The sequence below is a fragment of the Protomyctophum bolini genome (assembly GCF_963924005.1).
Source record: "Protomyctophum bolini genome assembly, chromosome: 11".
NCBI lineage: Eukaryota > Metazoa > Chordata > Actinopteri > Myctophiformes > Myctophidae > Protomyctophum > Protomyctophum bolini.
In genome coordinates this window covers 31,125,690-31,145,578 of record NC_137872.1, presented here as the reverse complement: position 1 = coordinate 31,145,578, position 19,889 = coordinate 31,125,690, and the positions used below count along the sequence as shown (strand labels likewise).

At 43.1% G+C, this 19,889-nt stretch overlaps 1 protein-coding gene across 2 annotated transcripts in view; it reads right to left on the bottom strand.

Moving 5' to 3' along the window:
• The window catches only part of LOC308324515 (multidrug resistance-associated protein 1-like), a 43,608-nt gene extending 23,720 nt beyond the window's left edge, over positions 1-19,888 (bottom strand). The window contains exons 1-7 of one of the 2 annotated variants that reach the window (XM_080776563.1): positions 19,138-19,888; positions 11,997-12,173; positions 10,756-10,881; positions 9,333-9,470; positions 3,147-3,272; positions 1,213-1,274; positions 866-997 (exon numbers count right to left, since the gene is read on the bottom strand). In XM_080776563.1, the coding sequence (XP_080632689.1) occupies positions 866-997; positions 1,213-1,274; positions 3,147-3,272; positions 9,333-9,470; positions 10,756-10,881; positions 11,997-12,173; positions 19,138-19,179 (803 nt within the window). In that variant the 5' untranslated portion in view covers positions 19,180-19,888. Of the gene's footprint in view, positions 1-865; positions 998-1,212; positions 1,275-3,146; positions 3,273-9,332; positions 9,471-10,286; positions 10,297-10,755; positions 10,882-11,996; positions 12,174-19,137 lie in introns of those variants that run through there. The other variant, XM_080776564.1, reaches the window with a different exon arrangement.
• Between the last annotated feature and the right edge of the window lies 1 nt (position 19,889).

The following is a 19,889-nucleotide window of genomic DNA, read 5'->3' as shown; positions in this document are numbered from 1 at the left end:
ACTTTGCAGGGCTAAAATAAAATATGCATGCATCTTCAACCGCTTATCCACAGTATGAAACATTGTAAAGTGCGGCTTGCATTGGGAAATAAAACTGGTGTAAGCCACAATGGCAATGGTGAGAATGGCATTCACAAAGGTTTTATGAGGTAAGATATGCACAGCATACAGTATTCAACTCAAACAAGGGGAATAAATATAGTCGGTTGACTCGGTTCAGCCAGTAGCAGTTTCACAGGTCATGATAAGCAACAATTACCCGATTGCGTTGACCATTTGCTGTTTGTCTGACTGACGCGTCAGACCTGTGTTCTGTTTTTTATTTATTCATAATTTTTTGTGTGGTTATTCTGGGAGTAACTACCATAGAGTTATGACTAGAGGGATCTGAGACACCTGTTTGCCATCACACCACTCAACTCACTAGCCAATCACAGTTTAGGTGTGCCATATATAACCAGCAACTCACTCCACACTCCTCACTCAGTCTCCAGCCTTCATACAGGCAACATGCAGCACCTGCAGAGCTCCCTGAGTCTACCCACTACTCCAGCTATGCGTACTTGACTATGTAAGCCTTTGTTCTGCTTTGACTTTAATATATTATTTGTACAACATGTTGATCGGTTATTGCTCACTTTGCCATAATGTTGAGATAATATGCTGTATTGTGAGTACTTTGCCATAGCACTAGTTGCTAATGTATTAATTTGTTTGTTTGTAGAAACCATGGTGAACAGAGAATAAACTGCCACATTGTTGGATTATACTTTGTTGTCAAGAAACCTCTTTTATCGGAGAACCTTGGGTGGTCAGCTCACAACCTACTAACAACCAGCAGAGAATATTTATTAGTTGGTCTTACTGTTGAAGCTTGGTGTACTGCTGAGCCCAGTCCTTCTCCAGCTGTGAGATGATCTTCTCCGAGCTGTCCTCCTCCCTCAGAGACCACAGGTCCTCTGCCTGCAGGGGAGAGCGGTAACCCTGCACCACCAGACTGTACACAAAAACAGTACACTGTTATTTTGGCTATTGGAAAACACGTTGCAAAATGTTGCAAAATCTCAAAAGCCAAGTGCAAGAATGCGAGGGTGTCTGTGGGGACGTGATAATGTCCCCACGAACCACTGCTATCAGACATTGCTGTCTGATATGTGGTTACTTGTGGTATACATTTGATATTAGTGTCGGCGTTAGACAATCCTACTGTACCTGCTGAACCACCAGAATAAGAACTTGGAGAGGAAAGATGCATCATCCACTGGACACGGGTTCTGACGAGAGAAAAGGCAAAAATAATGTGTTTTGAACGAGTGGAATGAATCGATGAGATCGTCAAGGAACCAGAATCGTTAAAATCCTAAAGGATTCCAACCCTACGCCATGGCTGCACCAACTACAGTCTTTTGAGGTCTAGTCTGGACAGTTATTCAGTACCTAATCCTATGGTCAGTCACTATACTATTAAAGGACCAGTGTGGCATCCTCCTAGACCTCACTCTGAACACACCCTCCCTTGCCAGCTCATTGATGCTCTCAAAGTGGTCGTCTTTTCATTATGTGCGAGCTTTCACAAAGACCGTCTAGGAAAAGGGGTTCAAAGCAAACTGAATTATGAATATCCATATTATTACATCATAATTGCTTAACTGTAGGCTACTCTTTAATTCTATGCATTTGCAGAAAAATTGTTGAGTACAAAAGGGAAAGTTGAACTACTTAATTTAGAATGTACTGCACTCAAAAAATAACAAGCACATAAAAAAGCAACTCATTTACTTGCAATAATAACTGAAGGTTACTTTCCGTGCCTGCTTGCCAAGGGCATAAAACAAAAACACTGATGCATAATATGTGGTATAGGCCGCCTAGAAGCACAAAGACGGGGAGACTAACCTATGATCTCATATTATTAATAAAGGCTGCAATTTAAAAGCAGCATAACATTTATTTTATACATGACAGATGTCATACACACAGTAGGCCTACATGAGTTCTCATTATTGTTCATACATGGCCACATTTTGAATATGCTAGTGTATTTTGACCTTTCAACCCATTTAGGACAGAGGACGATTCTAAAAATCTTCCTGACCTAAGTTTTCTGAGAAACATTTCAAACACTTCAAATATTTATTAAAGAATTACAAAACATATAATGTTGCTATATACTGTACATACAGTAGCAACAAGAACCCCAAAATGGGTTCCCGTCCTGAAGGGTAAAAACACCAAAAGCTTTTCTACTGCACTGGAGACTGCAGAATCCAACTTAACTATTTCAGAGTAATATGTTGCTGTGGAGAGAGAGCAGAGAGAGAGATGGGAAAGAGAGCTTGCAGAGAGAAGAGGAGATGCAGTGCACCATCATTGTTTTATTATTATTATAAAGCTTTATTTATTCTTTATCAATGACGGAATCACTCCAAAAATAGCCTTCAAAATCTACAAGTTCACATCATGTCACATCATGACACCTTGTGAGCTTGTAGATCTGCTATTAAAAAAGAAAAGTAAACTATAATAGGAAATCGGCTCGCACATCAATTTTCACTTTATTTGAAATGGGAAATTCACAAATCATAATGTACCTTTCACCTTCCAAAGTACTGTTTATCTTTGAAACATAATGGAGTAAACGTATGACTATAAGTATCCACAAACACAAATACTCAAGTAAAGTACCTACAGATACTCAAGTAAATGTACTTCATTATTGTCAGCCACTGGCAACAACAAGTATGAATTAAAATGGTAAATAGTAAATGGTGTATTTATATTATATACTTATAGTGCCTTTATCCAAGGCGCTTTACATAGATTGTTCATTACATTCACACACACATTCACGCAGTGATGGCGGAGGAAGCCATGCAAGGCACCAACCTGCTCATCGGGAGAAAGTAGGGGTTCAGCGTCTTGCTCAAGGACACTTCGACACTAGGGGAGCAATGGATCGAACTGGGAACCTTCCAAGAGGCCACCCTACCCCTGAGCTTAGAGTATACTGTATATTAATAGAGACGTCGCCGAGAGGAAACACTGAAGCGGAAAAGACACAGGCCGAAAGTAGGTACTGGCCCTGAGCCTGCATGCACCGCCACCCCTGGGTCAATTAAGCCCCCTCCCCATGCCACCTACTGTACCTTGACGTAAGCCCGTTTGGCTGCGATGGGCCTCCGGTCCGAGAAGCAGCTGAGGACGAGCTGAGCGAGCTGCAGCGAGAAGTAGAAGAAGAAGGCCACGAAGCGCATGGCATCCGCGGAAAACCCCTGGAAGAAACACATGACAGCCATGAAAACAGCTTTAAACACCACATGCCACTGTTTGCACTTAGCAGGCTTACACCAATGAGACCAGAGGACAGACGGCTTCGCCAGAGAAAACAGCACATTAAAAGAGAACTGAATCTTTTTTCTTTTCTTTTTTTCCCCACAATTTCCCAGTGGTGTAAAGTAACTAAATACAATTTGTTCTTTACATATTTCCAGTATTTCTAACTTCCAATACTTTTACTTCTACTCCACCACATCTCCGAGCCGAATATTGTACTTTTACTCCACTAGAAAACTAGTTACTTTGTAGATTTAATTTTCAATTATTATTACAAAACAAACACATTAACCACTTCATCCTATATAGCCTACATTTCGGCAACTCGAAAATAGCTACAATCGAAGGTTTTGACCAAAAGTAAAAAACTGCTGCTGTAATATCTAAATAAGACGTTAAGTCTGCAGCCGGGACCTAACATTGGACCAAAATGATGGAGAGTCATGGAACCTAAATCAAAATTACTCCTAACCAGCACTTCTATGAGAGAAAAAAGACGGGGGAAACACCACTTTCTACCATATGACGCATGTATTATGGAGAATGATTCAGCTACTTAGAAGATTATTTTTTCTTTCCCCGGCGGTAATGGAGGAAAGCAGTGTTTTAGGTAGGTAAAGAGAATAGTAATCATACTTGGACCAAATAGTATTTGAAGAACAATCTTTCTTCCATTTCTTTGAGCCCACTTACAGTAGGTGCCAGATGGGTGGGGGATGTCACACGAGACAATGTAATTTGTGGCAGAAAGGGCAGACAGCCACAGGCCAAGTATTCAAACATAAATTATTATCCTTCTATTTTTCTTTTGTGAACAACAACGTCAGTTGTGTCTGTCCCAGAGCGGTCACTTTATAATCACAGCACTTCCCAAACAGTTTGCCGAGGCACGCTGGTGATGTGTGCCTTAATAGCCTGCAGGGATTTTGGGAAAACCGCACATTATTATTGCAAATACAGCTATAAGTCAACTTCAACTTGACACAGGTTTACAGGTGTAAAGAAATGTGTGAAATTCCTTTTCGTACATGTTCCCATTATTAATTTTGTATACGTTTTCAGGAAAGAGAAGAACAATAGAGATATATAGGAAAGAGCGCGAAAAACAGGCTGAATATTTAAATATTATATTCATGAAATTTGAAAGTTATTTTTAATTTACTGTAATTAAATGCATTTTGTGCACATTCATTTCCCAACACGGAGGAAATTATAATAGCCTAAAAACATATATTATTTTAACCACTTTCAATGGCATGGCATAGGCAAAGATATCCAATGTATCATGTAATCTACATTTGAAATAGCATAGGGCGTACATATGGTTAATTCATAATGTACTATTTTCCCTTCCTAGAAATGTAGTAGAGTTAAAAGTACAATGTTCGTCTTTGACAAATGCATTTTCGCTGTGAATACGGTATCCATCCATTGCTGTGCCTTTGACACAAACACACCTGAAAATCACAGACTTTTCTGATGTTTTGACGTCGTGACGTGTATGTTCAGCTTTCAAATAAACAATGATGAACTCGATGACATCCAGGCACACCACGACTGCGTTGACATAATGTCGGCGTTGACATTTTCTCTTTCCTCTTCATTTCTTACCAGTTGTCTTCAGACACTAATTACACGCTTCACAGACAGTAATTGCTCATACTGTAGATTACTGATGCTGCTTTGTGGAGGGTCTGGGTGTGGGAGTTGAAATACACAATGTGGCTTGACTCAGACTGTTCTTTTTTTTACCCACACACTACTGGGGATTGTTTCTGTACACGTGTATACATCCATAAACCCATATATGCATTTATGTAATTCTGCATTTATATTTATGGCTGTTAATTAGCTCATACAACATGCAAATCCCATGGCGGTCCAAGTGAGGAGGAACAAGCAAGACCGTAAATTTCCTGTTGTTGTTGTTGTTGTCTTTTCGTCCTCCAAGGACTCCAGTCCTTGCCCCTTGGAGGTATTCCCGAGCGTGGCACGGCTGCGGCTCACCGCTCCAAGAGATGGATCCAATGCGGAAAACAGATTTCGCATACAGCACTAATGTATGTGACAAATATTAGGACTTTATTAGGTTTGGACTTATTAGGACTTTAGGATTTGTCATGTACTGTTTTATTTTGTATTAGTCCTGTATTTCTGTTACTCTGTTGTTGCCTTGGATTTGTCTATCATATTTTTTAAGTATTGTTCTGTGCCTTCCTGCCTGCCCTTGTTTGGTGTTTCCTGTTCTGTCTTACCAACTCCCCCATCCCCTCCCAGTATTTCTTACAGGAATAGCTGAGGGCTGATTTCACCCAACATCGATTAGCACCTGTGTTCTGTTTGCTCGTTTGCCTCTTAGCCTATCCTGTGTTGATTGTATTTTGAGTTCACCTGTGTCATCCCTGTCTATAAGTCCTGTGTTTACATTGTGTTCTTGTTGGTCCGTATAGACCTGTACTGAGCGAGATGTTTTTGCCCTTATTTAGGAAGAACCTTGGTTTAGTCAACTCCATTTAGATGATAGAGTTGCGACAACTCCATTCACTTCATGGGTCCAGTCCAATATGGCGGCTCTGTGTGGCTATATCAGGGTTGGCTATGGGGAGCCGAATAGTTAATTATGAAGTCCTGGACCGGAGGTGGACAGAATGCACTGGACTCCGACTCAGGCAAGTACAGCCCAGCTTTAATGATCAATAAATCCCTTTATTTTATCATTGTTTTGTAATAGTACAACATAAACATTACAGGGACTTTAGTTGTCACTGTACAATACTTTAAAACAGTTGCATAAACGCCAGTTGCACAAATTGCTGAGATTTGCGCTGCCCTGATTGAAAACTATGTATTTAAAACTCCAGCTTGTCACTCTCCAGTGCTGCATGAACAGCACTCGAGCGCTGTTTTCTGCCCTAGCTCTCAATGACAGCAAATCTCTGGGTTTAGTTTTAATATTAACACTTCTGCATCTTGTTGCCTGCTTTTGGGTCCTCTTCCGTATTAATTCCGGACAGGCTGTCCCAATGTTGAGCAAGCTTGATATATGCCAAAAAGAATAGGGCCTACAGATGTATACATAATATGTATACATCTGTAGGCCCTATTCTATATTCCCAATCCCTTCACATTACTAACTGCATCATTCTGAATCTTCCCTGAACCTGGTTGTCAACAGTAGACTACATCCTCCTGAGGGATGGGTAGCGTGACTAGCGCCAGAATTAAATTGAGGGGCGCTCTTATCATACATCTGCATTCTGCATATATCACATTCTGTGCTGAGCCAATCAAATCGTTTCCGTGGTACAAACACAACGCTGGGCATAGGAGGGGCTAGCGCCCCTCAAATGTACAATGGATCTGTATAAGGGTCCATTGGGTTCTGTTCATACAACAATCTTGTAGGCTACAACATTCTTGGAGTTACAACATTTGAAATGACAAAGGTTTAAATCCACCCTGGTGGTACAACAGTATGAAGAGGACAGCTATAGGATTTGTTAAGAGAGCAACATTTTATACCACTAATGTTATTACCCGTTACCCCGTGAGAAAACTTGTTCTATGTAAAAGTATACATGTAAAAGTATACATTTATGACCTGGCAAAAGATGTCAGCCAAGCGTATCAAAATCAGTAGTAATCTTTCAAAAATAATTGCATGAGATTCTGCACCGTTCTTGTGATTCATAAAAAAGGGCCAATAACAATGAAGGGAGCGCTGAGAACGATAGAAGATAAACAAGTCTGTGCCGCAACTTCCCACTCAAACCCACATGGTTTTTACTGCTCAGGAAGGGCAGGGCACAAATACAGGACATTGTTTAGTCACCAGAAGAGGCTATATGGGAAATGTGTGTGTGAAACAGTGGGTTATCAAACATTTTTCATGTCAAGGACCCCCACATTGATGTGTAGTGAATGATATATGAGATGACGGATGATCTGAAAATATTTTGTGCCAGAGAGCCCCATATACCTAAAAGAAGATTTGTGGCCGCATGGCGACACATGTGAGCTTGTAGATTGTAGTATAAAATATAGGTGGTTGAACATATTTTGAAGCTATATTATTATCAACTCATTCTGCCGGGGACCCCCTGGAACCCCCTCGTCGAGGACCCGTTAAGGTCCCCGGACCCCACTATTTGAGAACCACTGGTGTACAACACACTAAATCTGGACAATTCTAACATAAAGATTTGACTTTGGGTGTTAATTTATCTTTAGCATAAATGTAACCAAATGGACCTGTTAGGGTTAAATTAACTCAAGGATTTGACATTTCACTGTGTAGAGAGCGAAAGCGATACATGGAGAGAATAGAGATGTTGGCAGCATTATTTTCTCATCGTGTTGCACATCCTTATCCAGGGATTTCCCTGTGGAGCCGCAGGAGTTTCCGGAGTACCACAGCCTCTCCTCTCCTCTCCTGTCCTCCTCGTCTCTCCACGTCCAACTCAACAGTGGTGGAAAAAGCAGGCTACTCACATTTTTGAGGGCCCTCCTATGCCCAGCTTTGTGCGTTTGTGTGTAGGCCTATACCCCATAGCGATGATTTGATTGGTTGAGCACCCCATGGCGATGATTTGATTGGATGAGCACCCCATAGTGATGATTTGATTGGCTGAGCACCCCATAGCGATGATTTGATTGGCTGAGTGAGCACCCCATAGCGGTGATTTGATTGGCTGAGCAAAGTACGTATTGAGGATAAAAAGTGAGGACAGAAAAGTGAAGATGGAAACGCAAATTGTGATTGGCAAGTGCAAGATGGGAATAAACAGAGTAAGCATGAACTCTGGTCAATAAACAAGGTAAATAATCACATAAACAGAACAGTATAGTGCCTCTGAAGAAACTAGGATGTCGTAAACAATATGAAGCCAGCATCTGTCTAAACAAATGAACAACAAACATGCTATTCTAAATAGCATTTAGCACAGTTAAACTATAGGAAACCAGGTAAACAATGAATGAACCTGAATGAATCTGTCTCAAACTTTGTCATGTCAAGGACCCCCAAATTGACACTTTTTCCACATCCACATCCCGTGGACAACCATTTGAAGATTTTTACAGATTGAAGATTCTTTGGCAACACCTGTCATGCCAACAAGACACACTGGTGTTGGAGTGCTTTTTGGGCACACTGGCACAAAGATGTACATGTACATTCGGTGCATTTATTGTAAGTTGACAAAAAAGCTAATATGTCATGATTGATTAGTCCTCTATTCTGGAAGCCATGCTGTGTCTGTGCAGCAATGTGCATGCATCTTGGAGGCACTGCAATTGCTTATTGCGTAAAAGGAATGTCTCAGCCCACACGCTTACTGTAAATGCGTGGCTGTCAACAAAAGTCACTTTGCCACCGTCACCCAAACCCAAACACCAGAATAGCCGTGCTGCCTATATGATTAATGCACATACGCACACGTACGGTGGGGAGTAAACATAGCTCAGACTCCCTGCGAAGGTGACATGACAATCACACACACTCCTTCTCTTTACCCGCCACTACTCTACAGCCGCTTATTTGCGTGAAGGACCCAGCTGAGTTGATTGCCGTGTGTGTGTGAGTGATCGAGCGATATAATGTGAGAGGGATCGACACCCGTGGAGGCGGGAATGTGAGGCCGCATTCCTTTTGTCAAAACAGATGTATATACATGGGCTCCGCATCGGGCTCCTTTATCATTCTTTTTTGCTATGGTATATATAGGAGCTCACAGTCACAAGAAACTAAAGCTTTTAAAAATGTTCTTTTTGGCTGAATGAAGTTGACAATTGCTTTCTCTTTCTTTCTCTGATGAAGAGAAGTATAGCCTACAGTATATTAAATATTATAGATTTGTATTTTTATTATTATCGGTCAGTCAGAAAACGAGCAATTTACCCGATGGACTGGATTGATGACTCAATAGAAACGCCTCCCAAAGCGTTTTCCTAGTAATGTGTTTAAAAGCGGCTGCCGCAGTGAGGTTATAGCGTCCTACCTCTTCAATGATCTGCTGGATGTTGGCCCTGAGTGGAACAATGGAACACAACACAGCCAGGGCCCAGAACAGGAAGAGGAGGATGGACGAACGACATCCTTTCACCCTCTCCAGGTGGATCACACTCACTGCCAGGATCTGAGAGGAGAGGAGAGGAGAGGAGAGGAGAGGAGAGGAGAGGAGAGGAGAGGAGAGGAGAGGATTTTATTAAGGTTCCCTATTAGCTGGTGCCATAGCAACCGGCTACTTTCAAATACAAGATGATTAAATTGTCAGTACCCATTCAAATACATATTGAAACTTAACAAATACGATAGCTGAAATTAAACGTGAGAAAGATAAATAAAAGAAAATACAGGAGAGGAGAGGAGTTTGTCTATTTCAGGATGATTGCTGAGGTGGCTTATCTGGTCAGGATCATGCACATTTTGTTGAGCTATCTTGTCACTGAGCGAGCCTTAAAAAGCCATGTAAGTGCCATTGGGGATTTGGGGTACAGTGTGGTGTGTGCACCCATACCACAGCCTGGGGGCATGTCACAGTCTCCCTCTCTGTGTTTATATTTCTGTGGGTGCAGACATAGTGCAGGCCAACATGTATGTGTTGTGTGGACACATTGGTTTAGACGCTTTTTAGTTGTTGTTTGTCTCTTTTAGCTGCAAGCCAGCCATGCAACCCATGTTTATGATATGGCGAGTGAGCGGATCAGAATGCAAGCTGTGTAGTTTTAACACCACATGGGGTTGGCATTCTGTAGTAGTGTGTTAACCCGAAAGAATATGTCTGGTTCTTAATTACGATTTTGTCTACAAGAAGCGAAAGCAAGGTCCACGTTCATACATTCTCCGTGCACCGGGCAGACTAGAAACCTTTTGGGCTGGTTAAAGTCATTAGGAATGTGTCTAATGAGTGAACGTACCATGGAGGCTGCGTTATGTGACAGGGTGAACGTACCATGGTCAGGCTGCGTGTGTGACAGGGTGAACGTACCATGGTCGGGCAGTGTGTGTGACAGGGTGAACGTACCATGGTGAGGCTGCGTGTGTGACAGGGTGAACGTACCATGGTGAGGCTGTGTGTGTGACAGGGTGAACGTACCATGGTCAGGCAGCGTGTGTGACAGGGTGAACGTACCATGGATCAGGCAGCGTGTGTGACAGGGTGAACGTACCATGGTCAGGCTGCGTGTGTGACAGGGTGAACGTACCATGGTCAGGCTGTGTGTGTGACAGGGTGAACGTACCATGGTCAGGCTGCGTGTGTGACAGGGTGAACGTACCATGGTCAGGCAGCGTGTGTGACAGGGTGAACGTACCATGGTCAGGCTGTGTGTGTGACAGGGTGAACGTACCATGGTCAGGTTGCGTGTGTGACAGGGTGAACGTACCATGGTCAGGCAGCGTGTGTGACAGGGTGAACGTACCATGGTCAGGCTGCGTATGACGGGACTCAGCAGGAACACCATGTGTTTGTGTATCTCCTCGGTTCTCAACAGCAGCAGGTAGAACACCTCCAGCAGGCCAAAGGATGCCAGGCATAGTCCCAGGAGCTACGGATGGAGAGGAGAATCTGTATAAGAGTCTGTAACCTCTCCAGTCCAGTCTATGTCGTGCTTCTTTTATTAATTATTAAACCGAACAGTGAGTGACAGAGATCTTGTTCTCCCAGAATTCTGGTGGGTTTCCTCCCACATCAAAAGATGCACGTGTTTTTTTGTTAGGTACTCATGAGCAAGGCCCCATTTTGGGTGTTTTAAACATTATGTTATAATTTAGCTATTGAAAAATAGCAGATCTACAAGCTGGCACGCTACGAGCTTGTAGGTATGCTATTTTTGAAAAATCGTGAAAATATTTATTTCAGAAAACTGGAGGATTTAGAAGATTTTCTTTTAATTTTGAGGTCAGGCCTAAATGGGTTAAGAACCGTATAGCTGTTCCACTGCTACAACGCTATAGAATGGGACAAATGAAGACTGGTCTGAACGTGTTTTATCGTTTTGCAGACGCAGGCTGACGTTTGGACTTTCACCTTCCTCAGAGTCAAACAGGATCATTTCAATGTCAGCCAGAGGAGAGAGGCTGAAACCCAAGATAGAGACATGGGTTTTTTCTCTCGCTCACTTGATGATGGTCATTTAAAACACGGCCTCAAGGGGAACGTGCTGCGTCACATAGATAACCGTCATTGACCTCTGTACCAAACGGGTAATTTGTTTATTTTAATGCCACTGGCAAATACAAATTAGTTTTACTATATTTGTGAGCACCCTCCATTGACTGCATATATTCTCTAATCCCTTAAGGCCTAACCTTATGTGCCTAGCCCCGTACCCTTGCATTAGCCTAATCCTAATTCTAACCCTGACGCTAACACTTAGCCACTTGAACCCATATAGTGTCCCTATATAGCGAACATTCAGCGAAGATAGCAGATCTACAAGCTTGCAACGTGTCGCAACACGGCGTGTTGTGAGCTTGTAGATGGGCTATTTTCGGCAAGGATATTTGGATATTTGAGTGAGAACCGAGAGGCCCTAGAAGACGAGCGCCCTGGGGGACTCTGGTCAACTTAAGTGTAGGGTTTTAAGTCTGAACACTGAATTAGCCCCCTCGGGAATCCCGGCAATCCCCCGCTAGCTCAAACCAACGTCCACTGACTCACCGTCTTGGCACAGCAGAGGCTGGAGAGGCCGATGCGGCCCTTGTCGGTGAACCACAGGTAGACCAGGTACAGCGGGGCACACAGCCACAGGTAGAGGCAGGGGAACCACACCAGCACCGTGTGCTGGAAACACTGGCTCAGGTCCGGGTGGGGAGTGTACCATGTTAGGTTCCAATCCTACAAGACACGTAAACACTGGGTCAGGTCTGGGTGGGGAGTGTACCATGTTAGGTTCCAATCCTACAAGACACGTGGGGCACAGAGTTAGAGTTGTTCCACTGGGTCAGGTCTGGGTGGGGAGTGTACCATGTTAGGTTCCAATCCTACAAGACACGTGGGGCACAGAGTTAGAGTTGTTTCCGATATGCTGGTGTCGTTATCGGCCGAGTATGCCTGTCTATCTATGTCATTCCGATATACCATGTAATTTATCACATATTATATATTTCATCATATCCTAGATTTATCTTATTACACAGACACACATTGCATATCGTTATCGACCGATATACAAGTTATGGGAATCGGGAAAGAGAAAATGGCATCGGTATACATCTCGACACAAAATCCGAAATAAATAAGACAACCGAACATAGTAAGAAGAAGCATGATGTTTGTGCTTAGAAATCTTTGCCACACAAAGTGACTACAGCTAACAAGAATACTCAGCTGTTCACACCAGGGAATAAATATACCTCAGTGGTATATGTTTTTGTCCCTTTTGATTTGGATTAGACGTCTCATACATGCAGATGTTCGTATCTGTCATGTCGACAAAGGTTAACTAGGCTGTGTTATTTTTAGAGCATGCTGTTTATAGACAGAAGCTAAGATCGATGTTTTACCTTTATCCCAGTTTCTTTGTAGCACTATATGTTGTTTGCAATCTATTGACTTTACCATTCACCCTGCCGTTTGACTTGACTTGGGTTCATGCCACTCTTTACCATTCACCCTGCCGTTTGACTTGACCTGGGTTCATGCCACTCTTTACCATTCACCCTGCCGTTTGACTTGACTTGGGTTCATGCCACTCTTTACCATTCACCCTGCCGTTTGACTTGACTTGGGTTCATGCCACTCTTTACCATTCACCCTGCCGTTTGACTTGACTTGGGTTCATGCCACTCTTTACCATTCACCCTGCCGTTTGACTTGACTTGGGTTCATGCCACTTAGTCTGATGATCTTGCACATCGTCGCTCTGCATAAGAGCTGCCAAACGCCTAAATTGCAAAATGTATATTGGATTTATCTTTGGACCCACAGGTCATACAAGCTATACCTGATGTCATTTAGGTTTTTAGTTTTTTTTTTAAACAAGGTTTGGGATACTGTAAGTACAGTAGGTTAGTTGCACGAACACCCTTGTAATCTTTACATAAACATTAATTTGTGGGAGAAGGGTCTATGATGGATCTGCTGAGTCAACACAAAGCAGTCATTGACCTAACTATCAGGAGCGGACTCATACTCTCTGCTCTGGAGCCTTGTGTAAACTGCCTCTCCCTTGGCTTCTGATTAACACAGCACACACGCTCTCTACTGTAAGTGTCATGCACCTCAAGTCTTCAGAGGTCAAACACAGGTCTGACAGAAGACGTTAATAGGGACTAATCCCAGACAAACAACTTCTTTTTTTTTCTACCTTTTTTTGTGTGGCTCTGTATAAATCTGGCTGTCGAGGTGGGTCTGTGTACGTCTGTAGGCTATGTCAGTCAGTCTGGAATCTAATCTCTCAAACTTCCGGCCACACATAAAAGCTTTTAATATTGAATGTAACTTGTATAAATAGACCTAATTAAAATCAATGAGGCTCTGATCAGGCAGAAACCTTTCCCAAAGTTGGAGTCCCACATGGACTATGGCATTCTGTAATGTACATATATACTGTATATGACCTATGGCATACTGTACATATAGATATGTCATGAACCTGTGAGTTTACGACATTCTTTTTTCATCTCACAACTATGGCTTGGACTTGGTACAAAACTTGCCAAACCTTCATGAAACCGCATTTCTTTTCTTGAAAACTATATCTTTTTGAGACTCCGGGGGAGTGGAAGATAACAGCCTTGAACTCATTGTCACAGATGGCCTGCAGAAAGGGAAACGTAGACATGTCTGACACTGACGCACGACCTACAATGTAACTGAGTTTAACGCTTATTTGTTCAATTACATTTGTATGAATGTTGTGCTTGTCCTTGAACAGATGTTGGCGCTCGGCCAGGGAGCAGAGACAAGGACCCAAACTAGTCTCATTACACTGACTCACATTTAATTTCCCCTTTTTAATTCTTTGCTCTTGGTTTGAACAACACAGCTTTTTGACACCTACAGATGTCCTCCTAAGTAAAATAAGCCTTATATGTGAAAGAACCCCAATGCACTGTTGAGTCATGTGCAGATGGAAAATATTCTGTTTTGGTGTGTTTGTGTCTGTGTGTTTTGTGTGTGAGCGACTGTGCGTGCGTGCGTGCGTGTACATGCACGTATACTCCCATGGTATCACTGGTTTGAAACAACACAGAACCCACAGAAAAGCTTGATGAGAGCACAAACTCCGATGTGCAGCAAGCAAACATTTTTACTATCAGTTTACACAAAACAACACTGCTAATCAAAGGTCAGATAGAAGAATACATTTGTTTTTGTTTCCTTAAACCGATGCCTCGCAAAGCCCGTGTTTAGTGTGACGTTAATCACGTTTGCCCTTCTCCAAAGCAACCGCAGGGCGCAGGCTCTCGGCGGTCTCTGATCAAAGCGGTTGGTTATAGGGTGACGGGATTGAAACGGTATGTTGTCGGGTTTAGGGGCCTTTCATCCTCATTCTGATCGGTTCAGATTAGCCTGCAGCTTTGCAGGGCTGTCATATGAAGGTTTTCATTCACATAAAAGCTTGGCTTCTTTTGAGGAAAGTGTTGAGGAATACACGAGAGAAGGTACAGAGTGATAAAACATTGACAAACTTTTGTGAACCTGCTGACATAAATTGTATATACAGTACACAACACTTGACCTTTTGCTCTTATTTCATACTGTGTGTGTGTGTGTGTGTGTGTGTGTGTGTGTGTGTGTGTGTGTGTGTGTGTGTGTGTGTGTGTGTGAGAGAAAAACAGAGAGTGAGTGAGAGAGACATACTGTAGGCTACTACTACTGTAGGATTGAACACTGTTTAGTTTGGTCATAGACCAAGGTCCTTGGTTCAAAGGGATGTATCTGCGCGCGTTTGTGCGTGCGCGCGTGCATGTGCGAGTGTGCGTGCGCACGCAGATTTCTGTCTTTGCTGCAAAACAAAAGAAGGCTTCACTGAGTCGCCAAAACTTTCTTTCAGCTTTACAGACTACAGTCACAACAGCGCTTTCATCAACACCCAGATGTCCTCCAGCCAACCAGCTCCAAACCTTACAGCACCGGTCCATCTGCAGCAGGGGGACCACCAGGAGTCCAAACTGACCCACGGGGTCTTTAACTGTGAGAGTGTTTAACTGTTTAACTGTCTTTAACTGTGAAAGCTAAATGAAAACTGTGGATTCAGAACGGGGTCTCTGAGATTAAAAAAACAATAGTGTCAAGCGTGGGGCCGTGTGGGTGTCTGTGCCCGAATCCTAATGCATATCAAACTGGTTGTCCTTGAAATGTAAAAAGGCAGTGGATCCCAAGTAGTTACAATGCACATGATCAAATAACACAAATTGTATTTATTTGTATGAAGTTATTTGTTTGCAACACTTTGTGTCAGTGGGTTACTGATCCATTGATGGAGAAACCCCTATGTCTCCCTCTCTTCCACCCCAACTTAAGCCTCATTTGTACTTAGTTGCGTGCCGCTATAGCAGATCTACAAGCTCACCACACATCAGAGATTTGACGCGTGGTAAGCTTGTATATCTGCTATTTACGGCATGCAACACCAGCATGCAACTATGTATAAATCAAACTTCCCAGCGTAGCCACTGTATATGCTGTAGTGCTTTTGCTTTCTCTTGGAGAGAAATTATTTGAACTCAAACTAAACCATTTGCCAGGCTATACATGCACACATTGAACTGATTCAGCAAAGGGCAGGGCAGTTCAAAGACAGCCTCCTCAGAGACTGCAATGCTTTCCAGACGTTTACTTTTCAAGAATAACAAGGGGGTCTAGCTACAGTAACTCCCCTGCCACCAAGCTAAACACCAATTTAAATACTATTTGAAGGGGCCAGGTCATCCCACGACAGTAAGTAATTTAAATACTATTTGAAGGGGCGCCAGGTCATCCCACGACAGTAAGTAATTTAAATACTATTTGAAGGGGCGCCAGGTCATCCCACGAAAGTAAGTAATTTAAATACTATTTGAAGGGGCGCCAGGTCATCCCACGACAGTAAGTAATTTAAATACTATTTGAAGGGGCCAGGTCATCCCACGACAGTAAGTAATCGCTATAGCATCTTCCAGTTAGGATAATGGCGAAACAGAGAGTTAGTTTAGTTGTTACTGGCCGCCGTAGTTGAGTGGGTCAGAGAGGCCATCCGACTGGTAATCAGAAGGACCACTGACCCGCCCAGTGTATGCGTCGTCGTGTCACTGAGCAAGACATTTAACCCCTAACTAACTACTAATGGACCCTTACGTGTCACTTTTTACACTCTCAGAGTTATGGGGATGCTTCATGTTATGATTTATGCTTGACTCAGTGGTGAAACACTCATCTACGTAAGCATATTGATATCCAGGATATCTAGAATAATAAACTGGAATGTAGGTGTACTGGTAATCGCATAAACCATAACACTTTAAACAACTGGGTTATAGGGTCTGAGAGAGAAAAAGAGATTCAATGTGAGAGAGTATAGTTGTACAGTGTAGCATGCTATAGCTATACTACATCAACCGTTACTGTACATCATGTACAACGTTGGCGCATACTAGCACCGAGGTGCCAAAGGGAGACGGTAACCATTATGAAGTTAACAGTCTCACAATTGTCACCTGCTTGCTACTTATTCATTCCTAACATCAATACATGGAACAGAACAGATTACCTCATCCAGGAACTGCACCATAATCAAGACGTCTGTCTGTGTACTGTAATGTCAATCACATTCATTTATATGTCTATATTTAGTTAAATTGTCAGTTCTGATGCTGAACAGGACATTTTCACATTTGATATGTGATATGATTATTTAACTCTGAGAAATTGTTTTCGTTGGAGGGTATTTTATCCATTCTGCCCTGCTTATGTAATACGTTTCTCTTTGGAAAATGGACATGCAGGGCTTGTTGTTTCGCAAGGTGCCAAGTTGGGCAGGCCGCTATAGTCCCAGTATTTACTTAATACTGTAGAGAGACATTTGAATTTCTGTAAACAAATCAATGGAAGTGTGTAGAGACCGGCGGCCATGTGATTAACTGATTGCAATGTGTGCTGCTGCTGTAGACTGAAAACAGACACAAACAATAATTCACAACCTTCTCATGTTTGTTCATCAACAGGAGCTGAAAAACCCATAAAAAGCATTCAAAATGTGTCCCTGGGAATAACAGTCCTTTGTTACTAAAACTAAAACTAGTAGATCTAAGGAAGTATTATTAATTCCTTTCCCTTTGGCCTACTGAAAGGTGCATAGTCCAGTTCATGAGCCTATACAGCCGAATAAGCATGCATGCATGTGTTTTCTAAGAAACCCAACGTCTGTGGCAGCCATGGGTTAATCGCATGTATTTATTTTGTACACGTTGTGAGCTTGTGTTCAGCATTTTCACTTTGTGTCACGACTCACGCGAATAAGTGTAAATGGTTAATTAGCAGACACTATATTACTGGCTGAGGTTCAATCTGTCTACCGTCAGGTCACCTGGGGCTAGACTGCAGTGATATATGAGGCCAACTACTATTTAACCGAGGGATGAGTCGATCATTAATTGCTCACTCGCATGCTTCATGTGTGTTTGTTTGTGAGCTCCTGAAGCATATCTAGTTTAAACGTCTGGGAGTGTCTTGCAGAAAGAAAGAAAGAAAGGAAGGAAGAAAAGCATACAGAGAGAGAGTTATGAAGGACAGAGCCAGGAGTCTATGAATCATGAGATGATTCTGCGGTGACTCAGGTATTAGGACCATGCTCTCACTGTCAAATTCAAATAACACTTCCCAGAATCACTCGGCCACACACAAGTCGACTGCACGCGCACACACACACACGAGCACGCACGCACGCACGCAGGCACGCCACGCATACACACACACACGACCGTATACGCACGCACGCACGCACAGTCACACACACAGACACACTCACGCACGCATGCATGCAACAAATTATCCCTTGATAAATGTTCATGTTCTATTATAGTAGAAACATCTTTCACATCACGTAAATGGGCAACAACAGACCATAAATATACAGAAGCTGGTGTCTGTGACTGTCTCTCTCTCTCTCTCTCTCTGTCTGTAAAAGGCATTTCGGTCAGAAAGGCTTTACTGTACATGACACTTCATCCTGTCTTCCTCCCCAGAGCCTGTTCACATTGAGGCCAGTCGGCCTCAGAAGGTTGCTTTCCAATGCCTGCATGGCTTTGCATCATGAATGATGAAGACAAACACATACAGCTTGTGTTTGTGGTCCATTTATAAAGCGCCATTCTCCCAAGGCACTTTACAGGGTGCAATACATTCACCTGCTCTTCGGAAAAGTTAGGATCTCAGTGTCTTGCTCATGGACTCAGTCAGGAGGAGCTGCAGGCATCAAAATGGCAACCTTTTGATTCTAAGACGGCTGCTCCTGAGCTACTGCCACCCCCCATAATGTATAGATCTGGTATTTCCAATAGATACAGATGCATGACAGGCAGTGCATCCACTGCCTGTCATGCATTCATTGGTGTTCTGCTCATTGGACTGAATTGTTGTGATTTGGGTTGACCACCTGAGTTGTCCCTCATGAGTCTCCATCTAAAAGGGTTTTTGATGGTCATCATATCATGGATATCAATATGCTTACGTAGATGAGTGTTTCGCCTCTGAGTCAAACATAAATCATAAGTGTAACTCAGAGTATAATGGAACCAAATGGACCCCCGTATGAGTCCATTTGTTTCCATTTGTCTCCAGGGATTTAACTGTACAACAACAGCAGAGGGTCACTCACCCAGAGAGGATCCAGGCCGCTCAGGCTGCAGAGGTCATCCATTCCTCGTCCTCCACCTCCTCCACCTCTTCCTCCACCTCCCCAACTATACCCTTCCCCTTCCTCCCCTCTCCTTCAGGGGAAAAACTGCACCAAAGGAAAAGAAAAAATCCCGTCTTCTTCCTTGGGATAAATTCCGAACAAACCAGCACCGCGGGGTTTGCTCTCAGTTTGTAAAATCCCTCTTTGGTTCCAGTCCCAGCTATAGGGGGTTTGTTCCTTCTTATCCCGTCTCTCTGCTCTCCTCGCACTGTCCCTCTGTGTTCTGTGTGCTCTATGTGAAGCGCTGCATCACGCAGAGAGCGCACACATGTTCTTCAGAAGAAGCACAGCTTCACAGGAGCAGGTTGGATGTGTCCGCTGTGTGTGCTGCAGCTGCTGACTTCTTGAATGATGTAAGCTTTTCAAACACTCCTTTCAACCAGTGCGTTAGCGGTGTATTTGTGAGACACCTGCTTTGATCTCTTCTTTTTCCCTCCCTTTTTCAATGGTCTGCATGCTGAGCCAGCATCTTGGATGAATGTGGTCCCACACACACGCACACACACACACACACACACACACACACACACACACACACACACACACACACACACACACACACACAAGCACAGACACTGCCTAACGCTGGTATAGCAAGATCTATCACACAATCCAGTCGTGCACTGAGACAGACAGTGTTCTGTGTTTGAGGGAACTCTGCTCGGCTGTGC